Raw genomic sequence first — 25,486 nt, 5'->3', positions numbered from 1 at the left:
GTTCAGTAAAGCTCCATAGCCGAGCAGTAAATCAGGGGCTCACCCGAAGGCAGGGGCTACCTGGTGATGAACCCCTTCTCCGCCGGCACCTCCCCCAGCTTCCGGACACCCCCCACCCCCGTGTTCTTTTCCCAGGTGCAAGTGCAACGGGCACGCCAGCGAGTGTGGCCCCAACGAGGAGGGCCGGCTGGTCTGCCGATGCCAGCACAACACCGTGGGCACGGACTGCGAGCGCTGCCTGCCATTCTTCCGGGACCGCCCGTGGGCCCGGGGCACAGCCGAGGCGGCCAGCGAGTGTCTGCGTGAGTGTCCTGGGACTTCGGTGGCCGGGGGTGCAGGCCAGGAGACACACTCCCCATCCCTGGCAGCGGGGCTGCTCCTGGGGGGGCCTGGCCGCAGCTTGGGGCTCTAAACCCTGTGCAGGTATGAGGAGGAGCTGAGGGGGCGCTGGAGGGGGCACGTGATCCTCCGTCCTCACCCCCCAGGGCAGCCCCTCAGACCCAGTCTCCCCAGGTAGAGGCATGAGTGGCAGGAGGGCTGAGAAGGACCCCCAACTTGTTCCTTTGTGTCAACTGCTCCAACCACAGCCGCCAATCAAAGCCAGGTCACCCCAGGTCCTGGGGGTGCTGACCTGCCCACCCAGCCTCTCCTGCAGGCCCCCAGGCAGCCCTCTGCTGCCCCGGCCCCCATGCGACATGGCTGGCACTGCCTGATGTTGCCATCATACTTTTTCCAGGGACGGGGGCCACGCATGGGGTGGGGGGCTCCTCCCAGCCTGGCGTGCCCCTCCAGCTTCCCTCTGTCCCCAAGCCCTGCCCTCTGACAGTCATCTGGCTTGCTCCGGGCTACCATGTGTGGCTGGTCGTCGCTGGGCACCAGACTCCACCTAGCTCTGCTGCTGGCAGGAGGCATGTCTTCATGTGCAGGCGCTCCTGACGGCTCAGCCTCTGGACCCACTGTGCTCCTGGGCTTGGGCTGCTGGCATGTAGAGCTGGGGTGGGGAGAGGACGGCTTGTTCCGTGGAACAGGGTGCTGTCTGCAGGAGCTTCCCGGGGCCACTGTGGCCCTAATGGGTTCCTGCTGCCCTTGCTGGCCTGCCTCTACCAGGAAGTCCTCTCGGGGCCAAGGAAGCTGGCTGGCTCACCCGTTCTGAGTCTGGGGCTCTCTCCATGGTGGGGACACAAAAGGCCAGATTGCTTCTCCCGTCAGGTCCTCACCCCTGAGGTCGCATCTCTGTCCTCCCAGCCTGGAACCTGCGTTTCGTGCCTGACCCCTCACGCCCCCCCGTCCAGGCAGCCCCTGAGCCGCATTCACGTCCCCCCAACCCATCTGACTGTGTCCTTCTACACGGTCGACCCTGTGGTCCGGCCGGTCACCCCTCCTCTGAGCATCTGAAGCCCCCACCTCCCTGCTCTCCCAGCCCCCATACCCCGCCTGCCGCCCAGCTGAAGGCACTTTCAAGTGCAGATGCGATTATATTCATCCACGGAGCCCCTCGCTCCAAGGTGAAGTCCACTGACCATGGCTGGCTGCCCAGCCTCCCTGGATCAAGCCCTGGCTGACCTCTTGACCTCATAACTGCCCCTGGGCCCCTCCCTGTCCCATCACAACTGCACAGCGTCCCCACCCTCTGCCCTGCCCATCACATGACATGCCACCCTCCCACGCCATGCTGGGTGAACCTTGCTTCTCTGCCTGTGCCACCTCCTGCCTGGGACTCTCCCTTCCCTCTCCTCCCCTCCTCTGCCTGGACACTTCCTTCCTGCTCACCCTTCAGGTCCCACTTAGCTGTGACTTCCTCCAGGAAGGCAGCTGTAGGCCCCTCCTTTCACCTCCCGGAGCCTCCCTGCTTCTCCCATCACAGCCCTTCACCTGCAGGATTTTCACCTGCTTGCTGCATCTGACCTCCATCAAACAGTGGGACCATGTGTGCGGGCACTGGTCCACACCATGCTGGGCTCACCACGGGAGCCAAGACGGAGCCGATCTTTGGTACATACTTTTTTTTTTTAACATGAATGTACTTTGTTTATTTATTTATTTATTTTTGGCTGCATTGGGTCTTCGTTGCTGCGCGAGGGCTTCTCATTGCGGTGGCTTCTCTTGTTGTGGAGCACAGGCTCTAGGTGTGCAGGCTTCAGTAGTTGTGGCACGTGGGCTCAGTAGTTGTGGTGCATGGGCTTAGTTGCTCCGTGGCTTATGGGATCTTCCCGGACCAGGGCTCGAACCCATGTCCCCTGCATTGGCAGGCAGATTCTTAACCACTGTGCCACCAGGGAAGTCCCTTTGGTACATACTTTTTAAAAATGTAGGGAGAGTAAGCTGGGACGAAGTGAGAGAGTGGCATGGACATATATACACTACCGAATGTAAAATAGATAGCTAGTGGGAAGCAGCCACGTGGCACAGGGAGATCAGCTTGGTGCTTTGTGACCACCTAGAGGGGTAGGATAGGGAGGGTGGGAGGGAGGGAGACGCAAGAGGGAAGAGATATGGGAACATATGTATATGTATAGCTGATTCACTTTGTTATAAAGCAGAAACTAACACACCATTGTAAAGCAATTATACTCCAATAAAGATGTTTTTTTAAAAATGTATTTACGAGTGAATGAAAGGTGACTTGTATTTTCCATGCTTCTGAGTGACCTCATGGTCACTGGGGATCAGATTCACATACTCTTATGGCTCAGAGGATCCACAGGAGATCTTGGAGGGAGCCACGCTGCCACTCGAGAAGGTAGCCAGTCTGTGATCCATGACCAGGTGACTCTACGTCCTGGCTTGCCTGGGAGGGTCCTGTGTGTGGGTATACTTATTAATGGTGCCCCCTTTGTTCTCGAGAGTGTCCTGTTTTGGAAGATCAATTGACTGGTCTCCAGATCCTTGATCAAGCCAGGCCTGAACTCCATCCTTGCCCTTCCTCCAGCTGCCTGCTCACTCACCACAAGGAAGCTGATTGGCCCATACTCCCCTCCTACCATGTGCCACGGCCTCTCTCACACACCCTCCCCCACCTCCTGCCCACAGCTTGCAATTGCAGCGGCCGCTCTGAGGAGTGCACGTTTGACCGGGAGCTCTTCCGCAGCTCGGGCCATGGTGGGCGTTGCCTCCGCTGCCGTGACCACACAGCCGGGCCACACTGTGAGCGCTGCCGGGAGAACTTCTATCGCTGGAAGCCACAGATGCCGTGCCAGCCCTGTGACTGCCACCCAGCAGGTGAGTGGGCCACACTGCCCCGGCCCCCACCCTCGCCCACCACCACGGGCTCCTGCTGCCCTGTGCCCTTCCTCCCCAGGCTCCCTGCACCTCCAGTGCAATGACTCCGGCACCTGCATCTGCAAGCCCACGGTGACGGGCTGGAAGTGTGACCGCTGCCTGCCCGGGTTCCACTCGCTCAGTGAGGGCGGCTGCAGGTGAGGGCAGTGGGGACAGTGGGTGTATGTAGATGACCCAGCAGGGGCACATGGCGGCGGATTTGGACTGAATGATGGGAAGTGGGAGGGAGAGTCCCAAGCCCCTCGGAATGCAGAGTTGGCAGAAGGTGGTTACCCGGGAGCGGAAGAGGAAGAAGGGATGAAGCCTGACCCCCTGGGGTTCCGCCTCAGGCACCTGGGCAAAGGGGGGCCATTCATGGCAAGGGGAGCACAGGGTGGGGAGAGGCTGAGTCTGCAGTGCTCGTGGGGCATCCAGGGGGACAGAGATGGGCAGGGGCTACTGGGGTCTGGACCTCAGAAGAGGGTCTAACACTTTACTATGACTTGATTGAGAAAATATGCAATGACCAAAAAAAATAAAGCCCTCATAAATTCAGAAGTACTATTAAATGACCTTGGCTTTGGTTCATGGCACCAGTCTCCTTGTATATTTGAAAGGCAGTGGAAATGCCACTGGGGAGGTTTGGGGAGTCTCAGATCTCTCTCAAAATACTCAGTCGTTCAGGCATAAAACTGGCCATTAGGTGGGGACTTGGATGCTTCCCCAGGGTCTCTGTGGCCTCTGGGCCTCTGTCCGTGCCTCTTCTCCTACGCTGGAGCGTTCTCTTCTCCCTCAACTCCCTGCCTCTCCCCGGCCTGTGTCTGAAAAAAGTCCTACCCATTCTTTAATTTTCAGCCAAGGTACAACTCCCCACCTTGTTCCCACTCCAGACCCCTCACTGGTGCTGCCACAGCCTCTTCTTGTACATTCTCTCCCTTAGCTTGTATCAAAGTACAGCATCTACCTGTCTGCCTGTCCATCCTCACTGGACTCTAGGCTCTGTGAGGACAGGGACCATGTCTTATCAGATGGGGGATGGATGGATGGATGGATGGCTGGGTGGATGGAAAATGCGTGGATGGGTAAGTGAATAGGTGTGGGGGGGGGATGGATAGAAGGATGGAAGGATGGATAAATGGATCAGTGGTTGGAAGGATGGATAAATGGATGGATAAGCAGGTGGGGAGGCAGATGGATCACTGTTCAGGTGAGTGGATGGGTCACTTCCTTCACTCAGTGGAAACAGTAGAGCCAGGAGACAGGCTCTTGGGTCAGCCTGCATCCTGTTCCTCTCGGGCGTGGGGAAGGATAGAGAGATTCCTTCCAAGGAGGGTGGGCTATTCCCACTCTGGAGCTGCTCGTTGGACGCTTTCCTCTTGTCCTCTCTCTTTGGCAGACCCTGTACCTGCAATCCCGATGGCAGCCTGGGCACCTGTGATCCCCGCAGTGGCCGCTGTCCCTGCAAAGAGAATGTGGAAGGCAACCTGTGTGACAGGTGAGTGAACCGATCCAGTAATAAGCCTGCTGGAAGTGACCTCAGTGGTGGTGGGAGGAGCAGGGGCCATCATCCTCCCAGACGTGGGCAACCCCACCACCTGGCACCCTTCCTGGAGCACCATGGATCTGACACCCAGGAAGTTATCTAAAGACTTTACAATACCATTTATACTTTGACCCACCACCACTGAGAGTTCATAAGCTGTGAAAATACATCTTTTTTCCCCAGCTCAGAATCCTGAAAAGAAAGAGCTAGAAAGGATAGGAGAGACCATCTAATCCAGGGAGAGCAGATACATGGTACTCGTACCACAACCCTCCCATCTCACACTCAGGGCAGACATCACTAATAGAGCACTACCGCAACCCTCCCATCTCACACCCAGGGCAGACATCACCAATGGACCACAGCAGTTTACCATAAGCTCTACTGTAATCTCAGAATCCTTCTCTACGCCCTGCTCCAAGAAGCTCCCACCAGTTGAGCTGAGATTCAAGCTTGTGTGCCATCCTTGCCATCCTGTCATGGTACAAACGGAGCTTCTAAGGCTCAACGAGGCAGAGGACTTTTCCCTGCCCTTGCTCCTTCGTGTGTTTAGGGGGCCTCCTAGCCCCGGCAATGGGCTGGCAGACACATGTGGGTGCACACTGTCCCCTCTTCCTGGCTTCATCTCCAACCTCTGCAGCCTTTGCAGCCAGCGTGGGGTGTGCCAGGGCCTCTTTGATCCTCTGGCCATGGGCTGTGTGTGGGGAACCTGACACGGCCGTATATTGTGGACTCTACTCTTGCCAAACTATGTTGGGCCTCTACTGGTTCAGGAAGAAGCCCGGCCTTGACTCTCACCTTGTCCACGCAGGGCCTGTGGGTCCTGGAGTGGGAGGTAGACTCCCTGCTGGGTCTTCCTCCCCCAAGGCCCCTCAAGCTGAAGAGACAGAGTGGAGTTGGGGGACTAGACCCCACTAGCTGTACTCCACTGCCTCACACCTTGAGGAGGTCCTCCTCTGAGCCTCACTTTACCTGTTTGTGAGATGGGGGGGCTGGTGAGATGTGTTCGTTGGAGCTGGCCCAGCTTTGGGGTAATTGGCAGCTTCTTATGAATTGGATTCCTCCACCTGGGTCGGCCCTAATGGAGCCCCCATGGTGCAAACCAGGAATATGTGTTTGTAAAAGGCCTCTGCAGGGCTCCTGGGAGAAATGGCTGATTCTGGGGCTGGGGTGGGGAAAACACAGGATGAGCCCGAAGCATCTTGTAGAAAGCAGGGAAGTGCTTAAAAACAAAACCAGACAAAGACAAACCCAGAAAACCCCAAACCAGGATGGGGGCCCGTGTCAAACGGACATGAGCGCCAACCTGAAAGAGTTCCCAGAGCTGGAACAAAATAAATAACAACAATATCGGATTATAACCCAAAGTATAAAATAAACATCCACGAGTCCACACTGATATAAATAGATGAGTGAATAAATAAATACAGGGGGATGAAGGGACAAATCTTCCTGGCAGAAGAATTCCACATTATAAATGGAGAAGGGATGAGGGAAATATTAAAGCACTGTTACAATATCAGAGTAACGATCGCTGTAGGCCAGAGCCGCTGATGAATGCTGAAATTCGTGGGCAGAACTTGAGGAAGAAACAGGATATTTGCATGGCCCCCAAATATCTCCCTCAAAATATTTACTAATTACTGTGATGCTTTCACCATAGGTCCACGATTCTTTGATTACTGCCCCCCTCCCAGAGGTGGAGCTTAATTCCCTTCCCCTTGACCCTGGGCTAGATTTAGTGACTTGCTTTTTTTTTTTTTTTTTTTTTTTGCGGTACGCGGGCCTCTCACTGTTGTGGCCTCTCCCATTGCGGAGCACAGGCTCCGGACGCGCAGGCTCAGCGGCCATGGCTCACGGGCCCAGCCGCTCCGCAGCATGCGGGATCCTCCCGGACCGGGGCACGAACCCGTGTCCCCTGCATCGGCAGGCGGACTCCCAACCACTGCGCCACCAGGGAAGCCCCAGTGACTTGCTTTTGATGACTAGAGTATGGCAGTTTTGCAGTGGAGAAACCTGGCGGGGACTTCCCTGGTGGTCCAGTGGTTAAGACTCCACACTCCCAATGCAGGGGGCCCGGGTTCGATCCCTGGTCAGGGAACTAGATCCCACATGCCACAACTAAGGGTTCGCGTGCAGCAACTAAAGATCCCACACGTGGCAACGAAGATCCTGTGTGCTGCAACTAAGACCTGGTGCAGCCAAATAAATATTTAAAAAAGGAAAGAAAGAAAAGAAAAGAAACCCGGCAGGCAGCGCCTTAACTAAATGGTGAAGGTTAACTTTACCAGTGACATCATACATGACCAGTGATGTCATACATTACCAGTGACATCACACAGGTATCATTTACCCTGATATGATGTGAGAAGATGGGCACTTCGCCTCTATTTCTTCCCCAAACCCACAGCCCCAGTCTAATCTTGAAAAACACCAGACAAACCCAAATGGTGGACATTCTACAAAATATCTGACCAGTACTGTCAAAAGTGTCCAGGAAAGACCGAGAAGCTGTTACAGATGAGATTAAGGACACCGCTAAATGCAATGCCATGTCCTGGATGGGATCCTGGAGCAGAAAACAGACGTTCGTGGAAAAGGGGGAGAAATCCTAATAAAGTCTGGGGTTTAGGAAATAACGTTAATCAGTGTTAATTTCTTGGCTTTGATAAACGTACCCTGGTAATGGCAGATGGTAACATTAGGAAAAGCTGGGTGAAAAGGCAATGGGAACTCGTGTCTACAATCTTTGCGACTCTTCTGTAAATCTGAAATTAAAACAACTTTCCCCAGTGATTCTGGGCTCTGGTTAGTCTAGCTGGGATCCCCCGAATGTAGCCAATTCATCTGGCCCCCGTGGGCATGTCTGCCTCCATTGCAGATGTCGCCCTGGCACATTTAACCTGCAGTCGCACAGCCCAGTCGGCTGCAGCAGCTGCTTCTGCTACGGCCACTCCAGGGCGTGTATGGCCGCTGCCCGCTTCCGGGAGCACCACATCCTCTCCGACTTCCGCCTGGGTAAGAAGTGCCCCCCCTGCAGCCACCTCCGAGGGGTCTGCTCCCAGCGCAGCTGGGACGGGCGGTCCTGGGTCCTGCTCTGGGGAGATCCTGTGGTATGGGTGGGTGTGGAAAGGAGGGGGCAGCCTCGGGCCCCAGCCCGGGCGTCTCCCACAGGCCCACACACCGGCCATGCCCCTCTGGGTCCTTCAGTACCCCCAGCACCTACCTGCACCCCTTGGCTCCCTTCTGGACACTGCCTTCTTCCTCAGCCACCAGCAGGGGTGGGGGGTGGGCACCTGGCAGCCTTTGGAGCCTGTGGGGGAATTTCCAGTTGCTCCTTGGCCCCCTTGGTGTATCCTAGTGCTGGGAATCTGGGCTCAATCCCCTGGCCTACATTTATTGAGCACCTGCTGTATGCTAGCTTGTTATGTCCATGGAACCTCCTGGATTCTCTGGCAGGTAGATATTCTCATCCCCATTTTGCAGATGAGGCACCTGAGGCCCAGAAAAGGAAGGTCACGTAACTTAGTTGTTGGCATCTTGGGTTCATCAGCTCCCGAGTTTTGCTCTTCACTGCTGTGCAGGTCTTCCCTCTAGGTCCAGGGGTGCTGTGGGGACCTGGGCCCCCCAGCTCCAGGTGGATCTTTGGAGCAGAAAAGCAGTGGAGCTCTGAACTCTAGATTAAATCATGGCCTGCGTGGGTCCCTGCCATGCCCACTGAGTCTCCCTACCCCCGCATCTCCCCCAGGGAGCTAGAACCTCAAGGCTGGCTCTGGGGCGCCCCAGATGCAGGGGGAGCAGTGCGCCCTCTGCTGGACACCACGCAGAAAGCAGGACCGAGCGGGGCTTGGAATGGGGACTGCATTGTGGTCACTTGGGCTGTAGTCCAGGTTGTCAGCGTCAGAAGGGACTCATTTTATAGATCCTAGAATAACACCACGATCCTCCTCACTTGGAGCCAAGCCCTGGGTTTGGCACTTCAGTCTCAGCATCTCACGTGATCTCACTAACACCCTTGGCCAGCAGTTCTCAAGCTTTTTGATCTCTGGATCCCTTCATGCTCTTGAAAATTAGAGAGAACCTCAAAGTCCTTTTGTTTATGTTGGTTGTTTATATGGATATTTTCTGTATTAGAAATCAAAACAGTAGTTTTTAAATATCTGTGTATTAATTCATTTACAGATGACCGTAGTAAACTTATAACAAAATATAACTTCTGCCTGTGAAAAATAACCCTCTTTTTAAAAGACAAAAAACTTTGAGAAGAGTGACACCCGTTTTACATTTTTGCACATCTCCTTGTCTGGCTTAATAGAAGTCAGCTGATTCTTATCACGGCTTCTGCCATTTAGTCTGTTGTGATATCACACATCCTGTAGCTTCTGGAAAATTCTCACTGTAAGAAAGAGAATGAAAAACGCAAATAACATTTTAATGTTATTTAGAAGATAGTTTGATGCCATAGACCCCCTGAAAGAGACTTAGGGATCTCCCAGGATATTCAAACCAACTTGAGAACTGCTACCGGGACCACAGTACCTCATTGCCCCCATTTTGCAGATGAGGCACTAACTGGCTTCAGAGAGGTTAAGTAACTTGCCCAGGGTCACACAGCCAGCAAAGGGGCAGAGCCTAGTCTAGCACGGAGGAGCCCCGGACTTCCCCTTTCTGACCTCTTTCTGTTTCTTCATCCCTCCCTCCTCACCCCTTGGGTGCCCCAGGTGTTGGGCCTCCACCGTATTCTCCAGCTGCCCCCCTGGAGAGCACCCTCTGGAGGTCACTTGCTCTGTGCCCGACTGTGCCTGGTGTACTGCCATCACCGGAGGGAGGGTGGACTGAACTGGGACTGGGTTCCCACCCTGACCTGGCCACTTCCTAACCAGGTGGCCTCCCTGGGTGCAGTGGGGCTCGTGGCACACACACCTGGAAGGACGGGGTGGTGAGGTCACAGGCGAGGAAATCCTCTGAAGGATTTGCCCCAGGTGTTGGGCCTCCACCGTATTCTCCAGCTGCCCCCCTGGAGAGCACCCTCTGGAGGTCACTTGCTCTGTGCCCGACTGTGCCTGGTGTACTGCCATCACCAGAGGGAGGGTGGACTGAACAGGGACTGGGTTCCCACCCTGACCTGGCCACTTCCTAACCAGGTGGCCTCCCTGGGTGCAGTGGGGCTCGTGGCACACACACCCGGAAGGACGGGGTGGTGAGGTCACAGGCGAGGAAATCCTCTGAAGACCTGAAGACGAGGTCAAGTCCAGTCTCGTTAGAGACTGCCCACAATGGGGTCTCCCGGCTGTCCTCATGTCCTCGTCATGTGCTCAAAGCCCAGTGAAGGGGTCTTCCCTGGTGGTCCAGTGGTTAAGACTCCATGCTCCCAATGCAGGGGGCCCAGGTTCGATCCCTAGTCAGGGAACTAGATCCTGCATGCTGAAACTAAGAGCCTACATGCTGCAACTAAAGATCCAGTGTGCCACAGTTAAGACCCGGTGCAGCCAAATAAATAAATAGATATTTTTAAAAAGATAAAAGCCCACTGAAGGGACAAGGCAGGCCCAGAGGTCTGACTGTGCCCCAACAGAGCCGGGTCTCTGAGCCTCCCAGCTCCTCCTGGAGCCACCTCCCACCCCAAGACCCCCATCCTGATCTGGAATGGGGTTCCGAGCTGCCTGGCTCTGGGCACAGAGCGTTTGCTGTCACCAGCCGGCTCTCATCCCCCCCTGGCCTGTCTCTAGAACAGTCTCTCCCCTCCCTGGGTCCTGGTGTTTCAGGCTGCACTCAGGCCTCTGGGGGTCGTCCTTGGGACCCGGGAAAGGGTGTGAAGTGGAAGTGGGCAGAGGCCACCCTCCAGGGCCTCACAGGGTCCCTGTGTGTGTGTTTGCTGTCTAGGAGCCGAGGGCTGGCGGACCAGAAGCATGGGGGGCCCAGAGCATCCTGCACAATGGAGCCCGAGGGGGCTTCTCCTGGACCCAGAGGGCAAGGAGGAGCTCACAGCACCAGGTACCTGCCTCCACAGGCAGGGGCAGGGCTGCCCGCGTTCATTTCCTGTGGCTACTATCACAGATTACCATCAACTTAGTGGCTAAAAGCAACGCAGCTGTATTCTCTTAGTGTTCTAGAGGTCGGAAGTTGAAAACGGGTCTTTCTGGGCTGAAATCAAGGTGTCGGCTGGGCTGGGCTCCTTCTGGGGGAGGCTCTGGGGGAGAATCCGTTCCCTGGCCTTTCCCAGCTTCTCGAGGCGGCCTGCATCCCTCTGCTCGTGGCCTCTTCCTCCTCCTTCAAAGCCGGTCAAATCTTTCTCATGTTGCATCTTCCTGACACCACCTCTTCTGCCTTCCTCTCCCATCTTTGAAGGACCCTTGTGATTACATTGGGCCCAGCTGGGTAATCTAAAATAATCTCTCTACTTTAAGGTCCGGCTGATTAACAACCTTAATTCCACCGCAACCTTAATTGCCCCCGCCATGCAGCATAACATATTCACAGATTTCAGGGATCAGGACCCAGACACTTTTGGGGGCCATTTTCCTGCCGACCACGTGCCCCACAGCCTCTGCTTCCTCATCACAGCCTTGCCACCCAGGGCTCCCTCAGGCCACTGTCGCACCCCAGACAATCCCTGCGCGTTTCCCATCAGCGTCTCACCCTGCCAGGCCACCGCACCCCCGTGCCTGGGACCATGGTATTCCTGTAGAAGCAAGACGTTTTAGATTATTCTGAACCACTCCCCACCAACTAGGGCAGCTTTGGTCTCCTGGAAATTGTCTCAGACCAGGAGCCTGGAGCCCATTCTTAGCTCCACTGTGGCCAGATTTGGGGTCCACTGGCTCCCTTCACCCAGTCCTGCCCTTTCCCTCTCTCTGCAAGAGGGGCTAGAGAGAGGCACTCAGATGTCTGAGGAACTGTGTGGATGCAGCACCCATGTGCCCTGCAGCCAGGAAACAAAAGACATGGGGTCCTCGGGTCCCCTCCTGGGGCAGGTGTTCCAAGTTCAGAAGCCCTAGAGCTGAAAACACGCTCTGTTCCCTCGCTGCTTTGTCAACAGATTTAAGAAGGAGTTATTCACTCAGGTGTTTGCTGCGTTCTCTGCTGGGTGTGCTGGGCACACTGCAGTGGGCAGGGCAGGTGGTGGGTGAACTCAACCGTTTTTATTTCACTTCTTTTTATGCACACATTCAACAAACACTCGTGAGTACAGAAGGCCTGAAGGGAGGAAGGATGGGGTGTCTTTTGGTCCCTTTCCTTCTGTGTCATGATTTTCCGCCTAAGCACTTGGCTAATACAGAGAAATGACAAAGTAAGACGGGCTATGACAGGGCCCCTTGGTCCTTTGTGCATCTGCCGTCTTTCCACTGGAAGCAAGTTCTGATTCCCATGGAAAGTGTGGCCCTTGGAGGCTGTCAGTGCCCCTGCTTAGTCACACGTGTAGCACGCTTGCCTGGTACTCGCTTTGAGCCTCACGAAATACCATGGATGCGGGTCCCTAGGGATTCTGAGCTCACGGGGCGTTGGGTGTCATGAACACTGTGTGAACGGGCGGGCAGGTGCCCCCGCCTTGCATACTGTGAGTTTCTCCTCTCCTCCTGTACAGACTCCCTTGTCCCATGGCACTTCACTTACAAAACCCAAGTTCCAAGATAAAAGTCTTAAGAGTGTCAAGATAGTGACGGCAGAGCGTTAAGCCAGGCATGTGGGGCCCCAGGTAACTGCCAGGGTCACATGCCCAGGAAGCCAGCCCTGTCTGCGGAGGTATGAGTGGGCCACTCTCAGCATCGTCTGTGCAGGGACTCTTTGGTTTTGTAGTTTTCTCTTTTGAAGGTTTAATTGCCAATAAAATCAGTGTAGACATTTAAAATCCAGCTAATTAATTGAAGACCGTCAAAGCTGCCCTCTCTTGTCTTCAGAGAAGTTCCTGGGAGACCAGCGGTTCAGCTACGGGCAGCCCCTCACACTGACATTCCGGGTCCCCCCCAGGGGCTCCCCCGTCCCTGCGAGGCTGAGGCTGGAAGGGGCGGGTCTGACCTTGACTCTGCGGCATTCCAGCTCGCCCAGCTCCCTGGACACCAGGCAACAGGGGGAGGTGCAGCTCAAGTTCCTGTAAGTGTCCTGCTCTGTCCTGAGAGATGGGGTCGAGCAGTCGGGGTGGTCCCTGAGGTCCAGGCACACCTGGTTCCCTGGGGTCTGGGGGCTCCCGCCCTCCCCACTCCTGCTGGAGGATTCCTGGCACCACCTGCCCCGGGCTTCAGGTTCTGCTTTGACCCCCTCCCCCTGCCAGGTTGCAAGAGACCTCCGAGGACGTGGACCCTCCGCTGCCCGCCTTCCACTTCCAGCGGCTGCTCACCAATCTGACTGCTCTGCACATCCAGGCCAGTGGCCACAGTGCCGGCCCTTCCAGTGAGTAATGAGAGGGACACCCCCAGCCCCCAAACCAGCTAGGCCCCCGGGCTCTTTCGTGCATAGCCTTGTTGAGTCCTCACAGCAGGTGATCATCATCCCCACTTTACTGAAAAGGAGTCTGAGGCTCAGAGAGGTTGGGACACTTGCCCAAGTTCATATAACCAGTAAGGGCAGCAGGAGTGGATGCTGGGAACAGAGGCAGGGGCTGGACAGGTGAGGGGCCTGAGGACGGACAGCTCTAAGGGACAGGTGCTTGGCCACAAGGCAGCCAAGAGCCTGGCGTGGTCGCACCATGGCAGAGTCCGCCACTGCCAGGAGGCCGCACCCTAGGGGTCCCTAGGTTGGTGCTGGCCTCGGGGGCCTGGCCAGGGTTCCCAGGGTATCGCTTCCCCCTGCTGGTGATCGGAGGTGTTGCACCTAGAGAAAGCCTGGTTTCTAAACTCTCTGAACCAGCCAGCTAAGTCATCTCAACTTCAACCCGGACTTCTCACCACCTCTCATCCTGGTCACTGGGTGATTGCCCTGATGGTCCTCTGACTGTTCCTGGTTCCTCCCTTTTTCCTTAATGTACTTTCTCTTCTCCCCACCCCATACCTGTATGTGCCTAGACCAGGGATCCTCCATGCCCTCTTTTTAGAACAGATCTTTCATATATAATACCCCTTTAACATCTGGAAATGAAATTCACAGATATTATAGCCTAGACACAATTTTTAAAAAACAGTACAATATTCTAACTATAGTACACAGAATAAATAAAAGGAAAGTAAATGATATTTTAAAATAACCATATGAATTCCAGTCACTGCTTCTAGGAGGGTGATTTGCTCCTTTTGAGAACCCCTGGCTTCAATGGCCAGCTTTTCCTGGGGTGCCTTTGAGTCCAAGGCTTGGGGGTTGTAACCCAGCCCCCTCCAGCCCCAGACCTTCCTCCCCTTTGGGGCTGTGGTTTAATTGTCTTCATCCCCATCATCCTGGCCAGTACTCCCTGCTCCCCAGACCCCCCCTTGCAGGAATTTCATTTTTACTCTTTCCAGCAGCTTCCAGAACTTCCTTCTGTCACTCACTCAGCCGGCAGTTAACAGATGTTTACAAAGCACCTACTTAGGCCAGTCCCGTGCTGGGGGTGAACTGGAGACGCACGTGGACATATTGACACTCTTCTCACCCCACCCCCCAAACCTCCTCTGCCCACTGACAACGTTCCGGGGTGTGTCACTCCAGACCTTTCTGTGTTCATGTACTTACATTTGTATTTTTTTAATACAGAAATGTGAACCCACAGTATAAGGATCTACCACTTGCTTTTTTCAGCTAACAGTGCATCCTGGAGGTTGCTACTTGCCTTACACGCAGAAAAGGCTGGCCATGTCCACCGCGTATCACTCCATGGTAGAGATGCCCCATAAAGTTTTACCCACCCCCCTATTCATAGCTATTGAAGCGGTTTCCAGCTTTTCACCATTGCCAACAGCGCTGCAGGGAACAGCTTCGTGTAAAGGTCTTTTATCCTCGTGCAAGTGTGTCTTTAGGACAGATTCCTCAAAATGGAAATGTTAGGTCAAAGGGTGCACATTTTACATTTTGACACATGCTGTCAAATTTTGCTTCAATAAGGCTGTACCAATCTATATTCTGATGACAAATGTCCACTCTCTTCCCCTATTTACCTGCTCTGGTTTTCCTCCGGTGTTTACAGATAGTTTTTATATTTTGTCCCAAGTTTCTAGTTGTTTTCTGTGGGAAGGTTGGTCTGAGAGGAGCTACTGCCGTGTTACCAGGAGCAGGACCTCCTGATTTGTATCCCCACAGTCCCGAGCCTGAGCTCCCCACACCCACCTCCTCCACTGTCACTGACTGTAAAATGCTCACCAATCTGAGGGTCATGAAAACAGTCTTTAAATGTACACATCTTTAATAACCAGTGAGAGTGAATGTCTTTCTGTAAAATTCCCAGCCATATCTATTTCTCCTTCTGAAAATTACCTATTTTTTCCTTTGCCCTTGGTCTGTTTTTTAAAAATTATAAGCGATCCATGGACTGCCTTTGTATACATGGGCCAATAACCCTTTGCCTTTTACCTATGTGAATAGGAAGGTTTGGGGGAGAAACATGTGCATGGAACTCTCTCCTTCTCTCTCTCTCCTCGATCTGCAGACCCAGTGTTCCTGACTGAGGTCCGGCTCACGTCGGCCCGGCGGGGGCTGTCTCCACCAGCCTCCTGGGTGGAGACTTGCTCATGTCCCAGGGGCTACACAGGCCAGTTCTGTGAGTCCTGTGCTCTGGGATACAAGAGGGAGCCACCACTGGGGGGTCCCTATGCCAGCTGTGTTCCCTGCACCTGTAACCAGCATGGCACCTGTGACCCCAACACAGGTGAGTCTCCCTGCATCCCCCCCCCCCCGCAAGGCCACCTGGGCACACAGAACAGCGAGATGAGTACTGACCTGCACGGGGTCAGCTGTGAGCATGTAAGTGATCACGAAAAACAATACCGATAAAATGGTGTCCTCGAGGCCCTCCAAGTGCTAGGCACCTTTTTATATGCTATATCATTGAATCCTGCAAAAACCCCTGGCGGTGCCGGGACCGTTCCTGTCCCATCTTACAGGTGAAGGACCTAAGGTGCAGGGAGGCTGCATGGCCAATAGGTGGCAGAGCTACTCCTCCCACAAGTTCAGTACCAGCTATTCATCCCCACTTGTAGCAGAGGAAACCTGGGGAAAGACCTCGCCCACAGTCACTGGGCAGGAGATGCCTGACGGGCTGGATGCTGGTCCCTCACACAGGAGGTGGGAGGGTCAGCGCCCTGCTGCTCTCCTGGAGCTGCTGGGGTCTCTGAAAAGGGAATGCCTTTTCTCAGCTGGCAAAGCACAGTAACCTGGGAATGAACAGGCCAGCCAGGATGGGCATGCGCCGGCAACATGAGGGGCCTCCCCGCTTCTTGTGCCCATGGCAGGCATCACTAATTGAGCCAGATGAGCCCTCATAGTCCTTCTATGCAGTGCTCCAGGAGAGCTGTCTCATGAGATGGGACTAGTTTGTCATCCCTCAGAGCCCCTTGCCTTGGCATGACTTCCAGCTCCATTTGGGCGAGTCCTCATCTGTAAAATGGGCACAGCAGCCACTGCTGTCCACCCTGGATGGGAGGAGGAGTAGTGAGCATGTGGGTGCTGGGCCAAGACAGGGACCAGCGGAAAGCAGGGCAGGTGTGACTGCTCCCCCTGGATGCCACCCCTGCTCTGCTTGTCCGCCCTGCGTCCCCTCTCCTCCTGTTCACCTCAGTCCCTGCTGGGTGCTGCTGGGGGCCTCTGGGAAGTACTGGTCTTGCTTAACCCCTTCTCGGCCAGACTCCTCCCTTAGTCCCTGGCAGTAGCTCTGAGAAGACTCCAGATGCTATGGGGCTTGAGAAGGGGGTTTGCAGAATCCCCTTCATTAGAAACCAGTGGGCAGAGACGGGGGTTCTGTTCTATGAGACCAGGAAGCCTCTGGAAACCCATAGACCCCCTAAACGGGAGCCTCATGTCAAGGCCAGAATCCTGGCTCTGTGTCACTGTCCCTGAAGTTAAGAGGACACGGAGGCTTCAATTAAAAAGATAAAGAGGACACAGAGGAAGAGGAAAAGGAAAACTGTGACAGCAAATGCTAGCTGTATCGTCAGCTGGTTCGGTTACAGGTTTTGGAATACAAGATAATAAGGACGACAGTAATAATAATTGTGTGCAAGAGACTGTGCAGGGCACTTGGACTGCATGGCCTCATTGAATCCTGATGAAAACCTTTTGAGGTCAGAGCCATTTATGCCCATTTTGCAGGTGAGGACGTTGAGGCACAGGGGTGCCCAGGTTCGCACGGTCAGTAAGTGGTGGATGTGAACCTGGGGTGGACGCTTCATCCCTGGGCTATGCTGCCTCCACCTTGCAAGTGTTCCCACCCCTTTTCTGCCTGGGACGTGTTCTGTGACCCCCACGGCCAGAAGCCTGCCTGCTGTCTCTGGAGCGTCTGGGCTCAGGCAGTGGTGACCAGGTGCTTGTCTTGCCCCTCAGGGATCTGCCTATGTGGCCACCACACTGAGGGCCCGTCCTGTGAGCACTGCTTGCCAGGTTTCTACGGCAACCCCTTCACAGGCCAAGCCGATGACTGCCAGCCCTGTCCGTGCCCTGGACAGTCGGCCTGCATGACCGTCCCAGACAGCAGAGAGGTGGTGTGTACCCACTGCCCCCCCGGCCAGAGAGGTGAGTGGCTCATGCCCTGGGGCCCTGCCTCTGCCCGGCCTCCAGGAGTGAGTCCTGGGTCTGGAGTGTGACAGATGACGGGGGGCCCAGCTTAGGGGTGACAGGCCTGACCTCTGGGGTCACTGAGTCTCATAGCCCCATCGCCAGGGCCCCGGGCTGAATGGGTTCCTGTCAGAACTTGAGCCACTGAACATACCACATGGAATTTTGGAAATCCTCATGTCCGGTCCTGGCCCCCCAGAGCCTGGTTTAGTAGCTTAAGACAGAGCTCAGGAATCCGTATTCCTATCAAATTTCCTGGCTGATTCTTTTACATAGTTAAGGTGGAAAACCTCTGATTGAACTTTCAGCTTTAAAAAAATGTCATCGTGGGACTTCCCTGACAATCCAGTGGTTAGGACGTGGTGCTTTCACTGCCGTGGGCCTGGGTTCGATTCCTGGTTGGGGAACTAAGATCCCACAAGCCACATGGTACATCAAATAAATAAATAAATAAATAAATAAAATTTTAAACTGTCACCAGATAATGTGTGAAGCAGAAGTGTCCCCATCCCCAGCTCTCTCCCTGTTCCTCATTCCCTCTCCAGGACTCAGAGTCATCCTAGGCATCTGATTTTTCTAAAAAAAAAAAACAGCTTTATTGAGATATTATTCACATACCCTGTGATTCACCCATTTAAAGTGTACAGTTCAATGGTTTTTCAGTATATGCCATTATTGATTTTTTTAAATTTTGGCAAAATACGCATAACATAAAATTTGCCATTTTAACCATTTTTAAGTGTACAGTTCACTGGCCTTAAGTACATTTAAAATGTTGTGCAGCCATCACCACCATCCAGCCACGGAATTTTTAAAAATCATCCTAAATAGAAACTTCACACCCATTAAATTATTGTTTAATAGTTCTCCCTCCTCACAGCCCCTGCCAGCCACCATTCTAGTTTCTGTCTCTGAATTTGACTATTCCGGGTACCTCATGTAAGTGGACTCAGACGGTGTTTGTCCTTTTGTGTCCAGCTTCTTTGTTCCTTCCTTCCTTCCTTCCTTCCTTTCTTGCTGCGTTGGGTCTTTGTTGCTGTGCGTAGGCTTTCTCTAGTTGTGGCGAGCGGGGGCTACTCTTCGTTGTGGTGCGCAGGCTTCTCATTGCCGTGGCTTCTCTTGTTGCAGAGCACGGGCTCTAGGTGCGCAGACCTCAGTAGTTGTGGCACGCGGGCTCAGTAGTTGTGGCACGCGGACTCTAGAGCGGAAGCTCAGTAGTTGTGGCACACGGGCTTAGTTGCTCCGCGACATGTGGGATCTTCCCGGACCAGGGCTCGAACCCTTGTCCCCTGCATTGGCAGGCGATTCTTAACCACTGCGCCACCAGGGAAGCCCTGTGCCTGCCTGGCTTGTTTCACTTGGCATAATGTTCCAAGGTTCCCAGACATCTGGTTCTACATCTAGTACCTGTGGCTGCATCAGGACAGCCCATTACCTTGGTCCTGTCAGATGCCTGCCTTGTTGGGACCACTCTGAAAGCAGCTCCCTGATGGCTAGCAGGGTGGGGAGATGCCCCAGAGCAGGGGTCCCAAGAACTGAGGGAGTGAGGTCCCACCACAGGACCCCGCCCGCTGCCATCATGATGCCCCTCTGTTTCCATAAACTTCCCCACATTTTCTGGCTCCCTACCTGTGGCTTCCTCTGGCCTGCAACACGAGGGGACCCCACTCAGTGAGAGGGTGGACACTTAGAGAAGTTACCCAAGGGAGGATTTGGGGGGAGCAAGGCACCGCTGTCCACAGGGGGAACCCTGAGAAGACTCCCTGGGGTCGACGTGAGGCCCTGGGGCTTTGTACCAGTTCCTGTCTTTATCACACCAGCATCCTTCAGGTCCCGCCAAAGCCCTCACCCAGACAGTCTGAGCCGAGACTGACCAGGGTCAAGGCCTGATCCCTGCCTGCCTCACGTGTCTACCATCCTGAACCCTTGCAGCTACCTCCTACCTGGGAGCTGTCCTCACCTGGTCCCAAGTGGATGGCAGGTTAACTCTGGGGACCACATTCTTCACCACCAGCTTCAATCTCCCCCTTGCCCGTCTTACTTTTTTGTTTTTGGCAGCGCTGCGCCGCTTGTGGGATCTTAGTTCCCTGACCAGGGATTGAACCCAGGCCCTCTGCAGTGAAAGCATGGAGTCCTAATCATTGAATTCCCCCCTCTTACTTCATTTCTATTTCAGAGTCTCAAAGCCAGACACTAGCCTCTACCTTGAACTCCATTCAGATTTTTCTTTTTCTTCCTTTTCTCTCTTTTTTTTTTCATCTCTTCCTTAGTATTCCTCCTCTCCATGTTCAAGGTTGCCTGCCTTTAGTCGCATTAACTTGATTTCAACTGGACCAATGAACTTTGAGGACGCAGGGAGCCCACAACTATCTTTCACCATGACAGTAGCTATTTTTTAAATTATAAAGTTAGTAATACTCATTGTAACAATGTAAACTGTTTGTAAAAGTGTAAAGAGGAACATGAACGTACATACAAGCAAGAAGACAACTTAAGATGCCCATCATCCTGCCACCCCCAGAGCCCCCCCAGTCTGTTTCATGCAGATATACACAGAGAGGTAGGTGTATTTACCAAGAATGAACTGACACTGCATGAAGCACATGGTACAAGTGTGTTCTTTTATGCCCCGTCTGTGTTCAGAGTGAATCTCCCAGGCCATGACCCTCCAAAAGCCTCCTCACACCCCTTCTTTTCTGAGACTCACAGTAACCCTGGGGCTGGCAGATGAAGCAGCAGCCCCAGATCAAACCCAGGAAGCAAGGTGGGAGTATGAAATAAACAGTCCAAATGGAGTTCAGAAACCATGAGAAGCAGAAAAGGCAAAGGGGTCGGAAACCACAAACGAAAAAGCAACCACAGCTGAGGGAGGGAGATGGGGGAGAGGATGAGGAACAGGAGAGTGAAGAGGAGGGTGACAGTGATGTTGAAGATGGAGACAAGGAAGATGATGAGGAAGGTGATGATCAAGATGATGGCAATAATGATGAAGATGATGGATGACAGTGATGACAGAGATGATCAAGATGAAGGTGACGTCGACAAAGGCGATGATGACGGTAATGATGAAGATGGTGGTCAAGGAGCTGATGAAGAGAACGGTGGTGATGAGGAGAATGTGGGTGATGACATGATGACGAGGAGTTTGATGATGGTGAATGGGTGATGACGGCCACTACTGCTGAGCACCAGCCATGTGCCAGGATCTATGCTAAGTGCTTGCACGAGTGATCTCACCAAACCTTCTCAACAGTCCTTTGAGGTAGCTGCCATTATTGTCCGCACTCTGCAGACAAGGAGCCCAAGTTCAGAGAGGCACAGTGACTTGCTTAAGACCACACAGCCTGCTAATGGCCCAGCTGGGCCCTGGCCCCGGGTCAGACTGACCCCAGAGCCCCTGCTCCGCTCCACAGGAGACTTGAGGGAGCTCACTTGGGTTCATGCCCGGCCTCACCCCTCATGGACCCAGCGGGCTGGGTTCCTCAGTCACACAAGGTTTCTCCTTTCCCAGGGTGGCGCTGTGAGATCTGTGATGATGGCTTTTTTGGGGACCCGCTGGGGCTCTCTGGGGCCCCCCAGCCCTGCCAGCTGTGTCAGTGCAGTGGGAATGTGGACCCCAACGCAGTGGGCAACTGTGACCCCCTGTCTGGCCGCTGCCTGCGATGCCTACACAACACGACAGGTGCCCACTGTGAGAGCTGTGAGGAAGGCTTCTACGGCAGCGCCCTGTCCCCTCGGCCCGCAGACAAATGCGTGCGTGAGTACCCCCCTCCCAGACCCACAGGGTGGGGCGTGGTGGGCCCCTTCTCCACCAGATCCAGCTGGCTGCTCTGCAAGGCTGTGCAACCTTAGGCAGATTACTCACCTTCCCTGTTGCCTTGTCAAGAAAGTGTAAGGGTTTGCTCTTCTCTGAGGTCTTTCAGTCTTGGGATCTGATCAACTCTGACCCTGTGATTTTTCTTTTTTCCTGCCCGGATAATTTAGCACTTATCTCACGCTCCACAGTTGGCATGCAAGACTGTCCCAGATGGCCTGCAGCACTCATCATGTTTGTCCTGCCCCTGGGCTTCCTGTCAGGCCATGCCTCCCCACCAAGATGCTCAGCCCTCTGTGCGTGAGCTCATGGGAGGCTTCCACAAGTGCTGCAGGGAGAAGCTCAGCATTTGCCCCAAATTTACTTGCTCCTGAGCCCTTGCTGCATGCAGCACCTGTCGCCTCTTGTTTTATGGGGCCCAGGAGAGCAGAGACAAGTGGCCCAAAACAGTGGGAACAGAGGTCTGCCCCTAACCCCCAACCAAGTTTCTGGCCTTCTCTCCAGCCTGTGGGGACTCAGGGCAGGCTCAGAAGGGCCATCTGCCACCACGACTATTCTGGGCTGTCTCTCCAAGGACATAGAAAATGGGCTGAGACTTGAGCCCAGCCCTAGAACCTTTTTGCAGAGACTGCTTAGGAGTCTGAGCTGAATGTGAGTCATCTCTGTGGGCTCCCCATCTTCTCTGCCTCTCCTGGGTCCCCAAAGGTTGAACAGATGATCGGCATGGTTCCCCAACACCCTTTCCTGCTCCCACCCCCAGCCTGCAGCTGCGACCAGGCGGGCTCAGTCAGTGAGCAGGGACCCTGTGATCCAGTGACCGGCCAGTGCTCCTGCCTGCCTCATGTGACGGGACGAGACTGTGGCCACTGCAGCCCTGGCTTCTACGACCTCCAGCCTGGCAGGGGCTGCCAGAGGTGGGTGGGGTGAGGCTGTGGGTGCCCTTCCCCTGGGTGTTTCTCCAGGATGGAAGAAGTCTCCAGGGAGCCTCCAGAGAGGGGCCTGGCTTGGCATGTGTCGTCCCAGGCCCACTGCCAGGTACACTGTGCCCTGCACTGAAGGGGGACAAAGGGACGGTCCCTTGGGAGTCAGATTCATGGCCCTGCCAGCCCAGGATGCAGGCCAAGAGCAGCCCTAAGGGATGTCCAGGTGGGCAGGGGCTGGTTTGGTCTCTGATTCCCTTCTCGGTAACTCTGTCACTCTGTGACCTTTTGGGTCACAGCAGCAGCTTAGATACCGTCTTTAGGGAGCAGTGGAGAACTCCAGGGAAATGCCCAGTGAAGCAAACAGGTTTCTTCCTGACCGGACTTCTCAGGCCTTTAATATGCTAATTGCATGGTGACTTTCCAACTGAAGGGTATAGTCCAAATGTATATAGGTCCCCATACCTTTTTTTTTTTTGGGTGGGGAGCATTTTATGAGACTGTGCTTTCCAGGGCACAGCTTGAGGGAAGCTGTTTGACATGTGCCGACACAGAGGTGGGGCCTTGTCCACAGAGGGCTTGATCACCAGCCCTAGCCGGCAGAGGTGAGAATGGGAATGGCCCAGAGCTGGACTCAGACCTGGGTCCCTTTCCTTGTCGTAGCTGCAAGTGCCACCCACTGGGCTCCCAGGAGGACCAGTGCCACCCCAAGACCGGGCAGTGCCCCTGCCGTCCAGGCGTCGAGGGCCAGGCCTGCGACAGATGCCAGCTGGGTTTCTTCGGCTTCTCCATCAAGGGCTGCCGGGGTAAGGAAGCCGGGTCCTTCCCAGGCTCCCTAGAGAGTGAGGCTTCTAGGAAAGAGGACCAATGGGGAAGACGGCCATGCAGCAGGAGAGAGATCAGATATGGGGCAGGTTTTCTTAGAGCAGCCGTGGGAACATGGAGGGAGTGAGCAGAGCGGAAGACAGCATAGGAGGCCAAGGATCTAGTCCTAGACTCCACTGCTGAATTCCTGTGTGCCTGGGGCCATCAGGCCACCTCTCTGGGCCTCGTTTGTATGGTTAGACTGCGTGGCAGTCCTAAACCTGACTGGTCCTCAGATCCCAGGGGCACTGAAACAACTCAGGCTCTCAGCCATCCCCTCCAGCCTTCTGAATCAGTCTCCCAGGAAGGACCCAGGAATGTACTTGAGCTGCCCACGGGGTCTGGAGCAGCCAGGTGCAAGGGTGCAGGGGACCTGGGGGTTCCAGTGTGGGGTGGCCATCAGGGCACCCAGCGCCGTCTGCCCCGCCCCCCAGCCTGCAGGTGCTCCCCGCTGGGCGCCGCCTCGGCCCAATGTCATGAGAACAGCACGTGTGTGTGCAGGCCCGGCTTTGTGGGCTACAAGTGTGACCTGTGCCAGGACAACTTCTTCCTCACGGCCGGCGGCACACACTGCCAGGAGTGCCCGTCCTGCTACGCCCTGGTGAAGAAGGAGGTGAGCCCTCCCCATCCAGGCCCTGCCCAGGGCCGCTCCACCTTCTGTTCATGTCACGCCCCCAGTGAGCACCAGCTCTGTGCTGGGCACCGGGAAATGCCCACTTACCCACAGCTCTCAGGCCTTCTGGGACCACCGGCCACCTCCTTCTTGTGCCCACGCAGCCATCTGGCCCAGCCCCACCTCTGCCCTCCCCTGGCTCCTGAGCGGACAGGAGAAAGGTGGCTCCTGCTATAGTCCTTCCCCACCACCCAGGCCACCCACTCACACTTTCTCAAGTTCAATGGGGACGAGACCACAGAAGGCCCTTTGGGGGAGGGTCAGGAGGAGGGCAATGCCCATTATGGGACACAAGTAGTATCTCAGGCAGGGAGGTGGTGTTGTGCAGGGGTCAGGAGCATGACCTCTGGGGTTCCCCTACCCACCCCCCAACCCTGTTAGTTGTCACATGCCCAGGCAGGTGACAGCCTTGGTAAGTTTCAGTGTGTGTCTCCTACTCCAAAATGAAATCGTTCAGACCTGCAGCCCCTTAACCTGAAACCAGTGATGGTTCCGTAGAAAGATAGGATGGTGTGTGCTGAATATCAGGTACCACTCCCAGCAGTGCCTGGGCCAGCCCCCTAATCAAACCCAGCGATACATCTGCAGGAAAACAGGGGAATAGTCACACCAAGGGGGTAAATAAAGATCGTAAGTAGCCTTGTTCAGAGCAGTTTTGTTTCTAAATGAGTGCAGGGTTTTTTCAACCTGATTTTGCCACCCAATAAGAAATGGAAAGCTTTGCAAGTTTTCAGAGCATTTTGGACTTTGGAATCGAGGAGTGGGCTCGGGGCCTGTATCCGCTGCCCCTTAGGGTGGTTACAAGGTGAATGTGAGCTGGTGTGTGGCCAGCGGTTGCTCCTACCTGGCTCCTAGCAAGTGCTCCATAAATGCGTGTATTGTTCATATGATTGAAAGAATGGGGCTAGGAGACGTTGCAAAGCACACTCACTCAGCCTGCAGGGATCACATGCCTGCTCTGTGCCAAGTCCTGGGAACATAGCAAAACAGACAGTAATCCTCCTGGGGCTTCCCTCCCTCAGGAGGGCAGAGGTGTGGTCGGCTGAATGCCAGCAGGTGCTGTGGGTATGAGAAGGGAAGGGACAGCTCTGAGGACAGGGTGGGCACGGTTGGTTCTCAGAGGTCCGGTGTGTGCTTAGCTTTGAGGCCCAGGGTAGGACTGGAGAAGGCAATGCTCGGGGCGGGCAGGCCAGGCAGAGGTTTCCAAGCAGGACTTTAGGCCACCCACCTCACACACCATTCCTTCCCTGACCCCTCCAGGCTGCCAAGCTGAAGGCCAGACTGACCCTGATGGAAGGGTGGCTGCAGGGGTCAAACTGTGGCAGGCCCTGGGGACCAGTGGACATTCTACAGGGAGAGGCCCCATGGGGGGACGTCTACCAGGGCCACCCCCTGCTGCAAGGTACAGTGGGAGAGCAGAGTGGGAGACTGGGAGGCAAGGGGAGGGGGCTGGCTGGTCAGATGCCCCCTTTGGAGCCCTTCAGGCTGACCTCAGTCGGGTTCACCCCTAGGAGAACTCACTTGCTGGGAGAGCCTGTCTGACCTCCCCAACTAAGTGAGTTCCTCCTGCTATGCAGTCCTGTCATCCCACCGACCTCTCTTTCAATATCCCTCACCCAGTTGTATTTTGTAGCCTTATTAATATCAGCCTCTGACTATAGCCTCCGTCCCCATGCCCCCTGCGCCACCTAGACTGTACCCATGAGCTCAGTGAGGACAGGGGTTGGGTTTATTCGTTGAGTCAG

At 54.8% G+C, this 25,486-nt stretch overlaps 1 protein-coding gene across 1 annotated transcript in view; it reads left to right on the top strand.

Moving 5' to 3' along the window:
- The window catches only part of LAMC3 (laminin subunit gamma 3), a gene marked incomplete at its 5' end in the record, with an annotated part of 62,533 nt that overhangs the window by 21,817 nt on the left and 15,230 nt on the right, over nucleotides 1-25,486 (top strand). Inside the window, 15 exons of the mRNA XM_081238068.1 lie at nucleotides 136-302; nucleotides 3,031-3,219; nucleotides 3,299-3,416; nucleotides 4,655-4,753; nucleotides 7,683-7,819; nucleotides 10,685-10,795; nucleotides 12,700-12,892; nucleotides 13,071-13,189; nucleotides 15,351-15,569; nucleotides 17,240-17,428; nucleotides 20,982-21,227; nucleotides 22,045-22,198; nucleotides 22,868-23,010; nucleotides 23,503-23,681; nucleotides 25,002-25,143. Coding sequence (XP_081094194.1) covers nucleotides 136-302; nucleotides 3,031-3,219; nucleotides 3,299-3,416; nucleotides 4,655-4,753; nucleotides 7,683-7,819; nucleotides 10,685-10,795; nucleotides 12,700-12,892; nucleotides 13,071-13,189; nucleotides 15,351-15,569; nucleotides 17,240-17,428; nucleotides 20,982-21,227; nucleotides 22,045-22,198; nucleotides 22,868-23,010; nucleotides 23,503-23,681; nucleotides 25,002-25,143 — 2,405 coding nt within the window. The remainder of the gene's footprint in view (nucleotides 1-135; nucleotides 303-3,030; nucleotides 3,220-3,298; nucleotides 3,417-4,654; nucleotides 4,754-7,682; nucleotides 7,820-10,684; nucleotides 10,796-12,699; nucleotides 12,893-13,070; nucleotides 13,190-15,350; nucleotides 15,570-17,239; nucleotides 17,429-20,981; nucleotides 21,228-22,044; nucleotides 22,199-22,867; nucleotides 23,011-23,502; nucleotides 23,682-25,001; nucleotides 25,144-25,486) is intronic.

Source organism: Mesoplodon bidens (genome assembly GCF_964165515.1).
Source record: "Mesoplodon bidens genome assembly, chromosome: 6".
NCBI classification, from domain to species: domain Eukaryota; kingdom Metazoa; phylum Chordata; class Mammalia; order Artiodactyla; family Ziphiidae; genus Mesoplodon; species Mesoplodon bidens.
The sequence above is the reverse complement of the archived record's forward strand: the minus strand, read 5'-3'. Positions and strand labels throughout refer to the sequence as shown.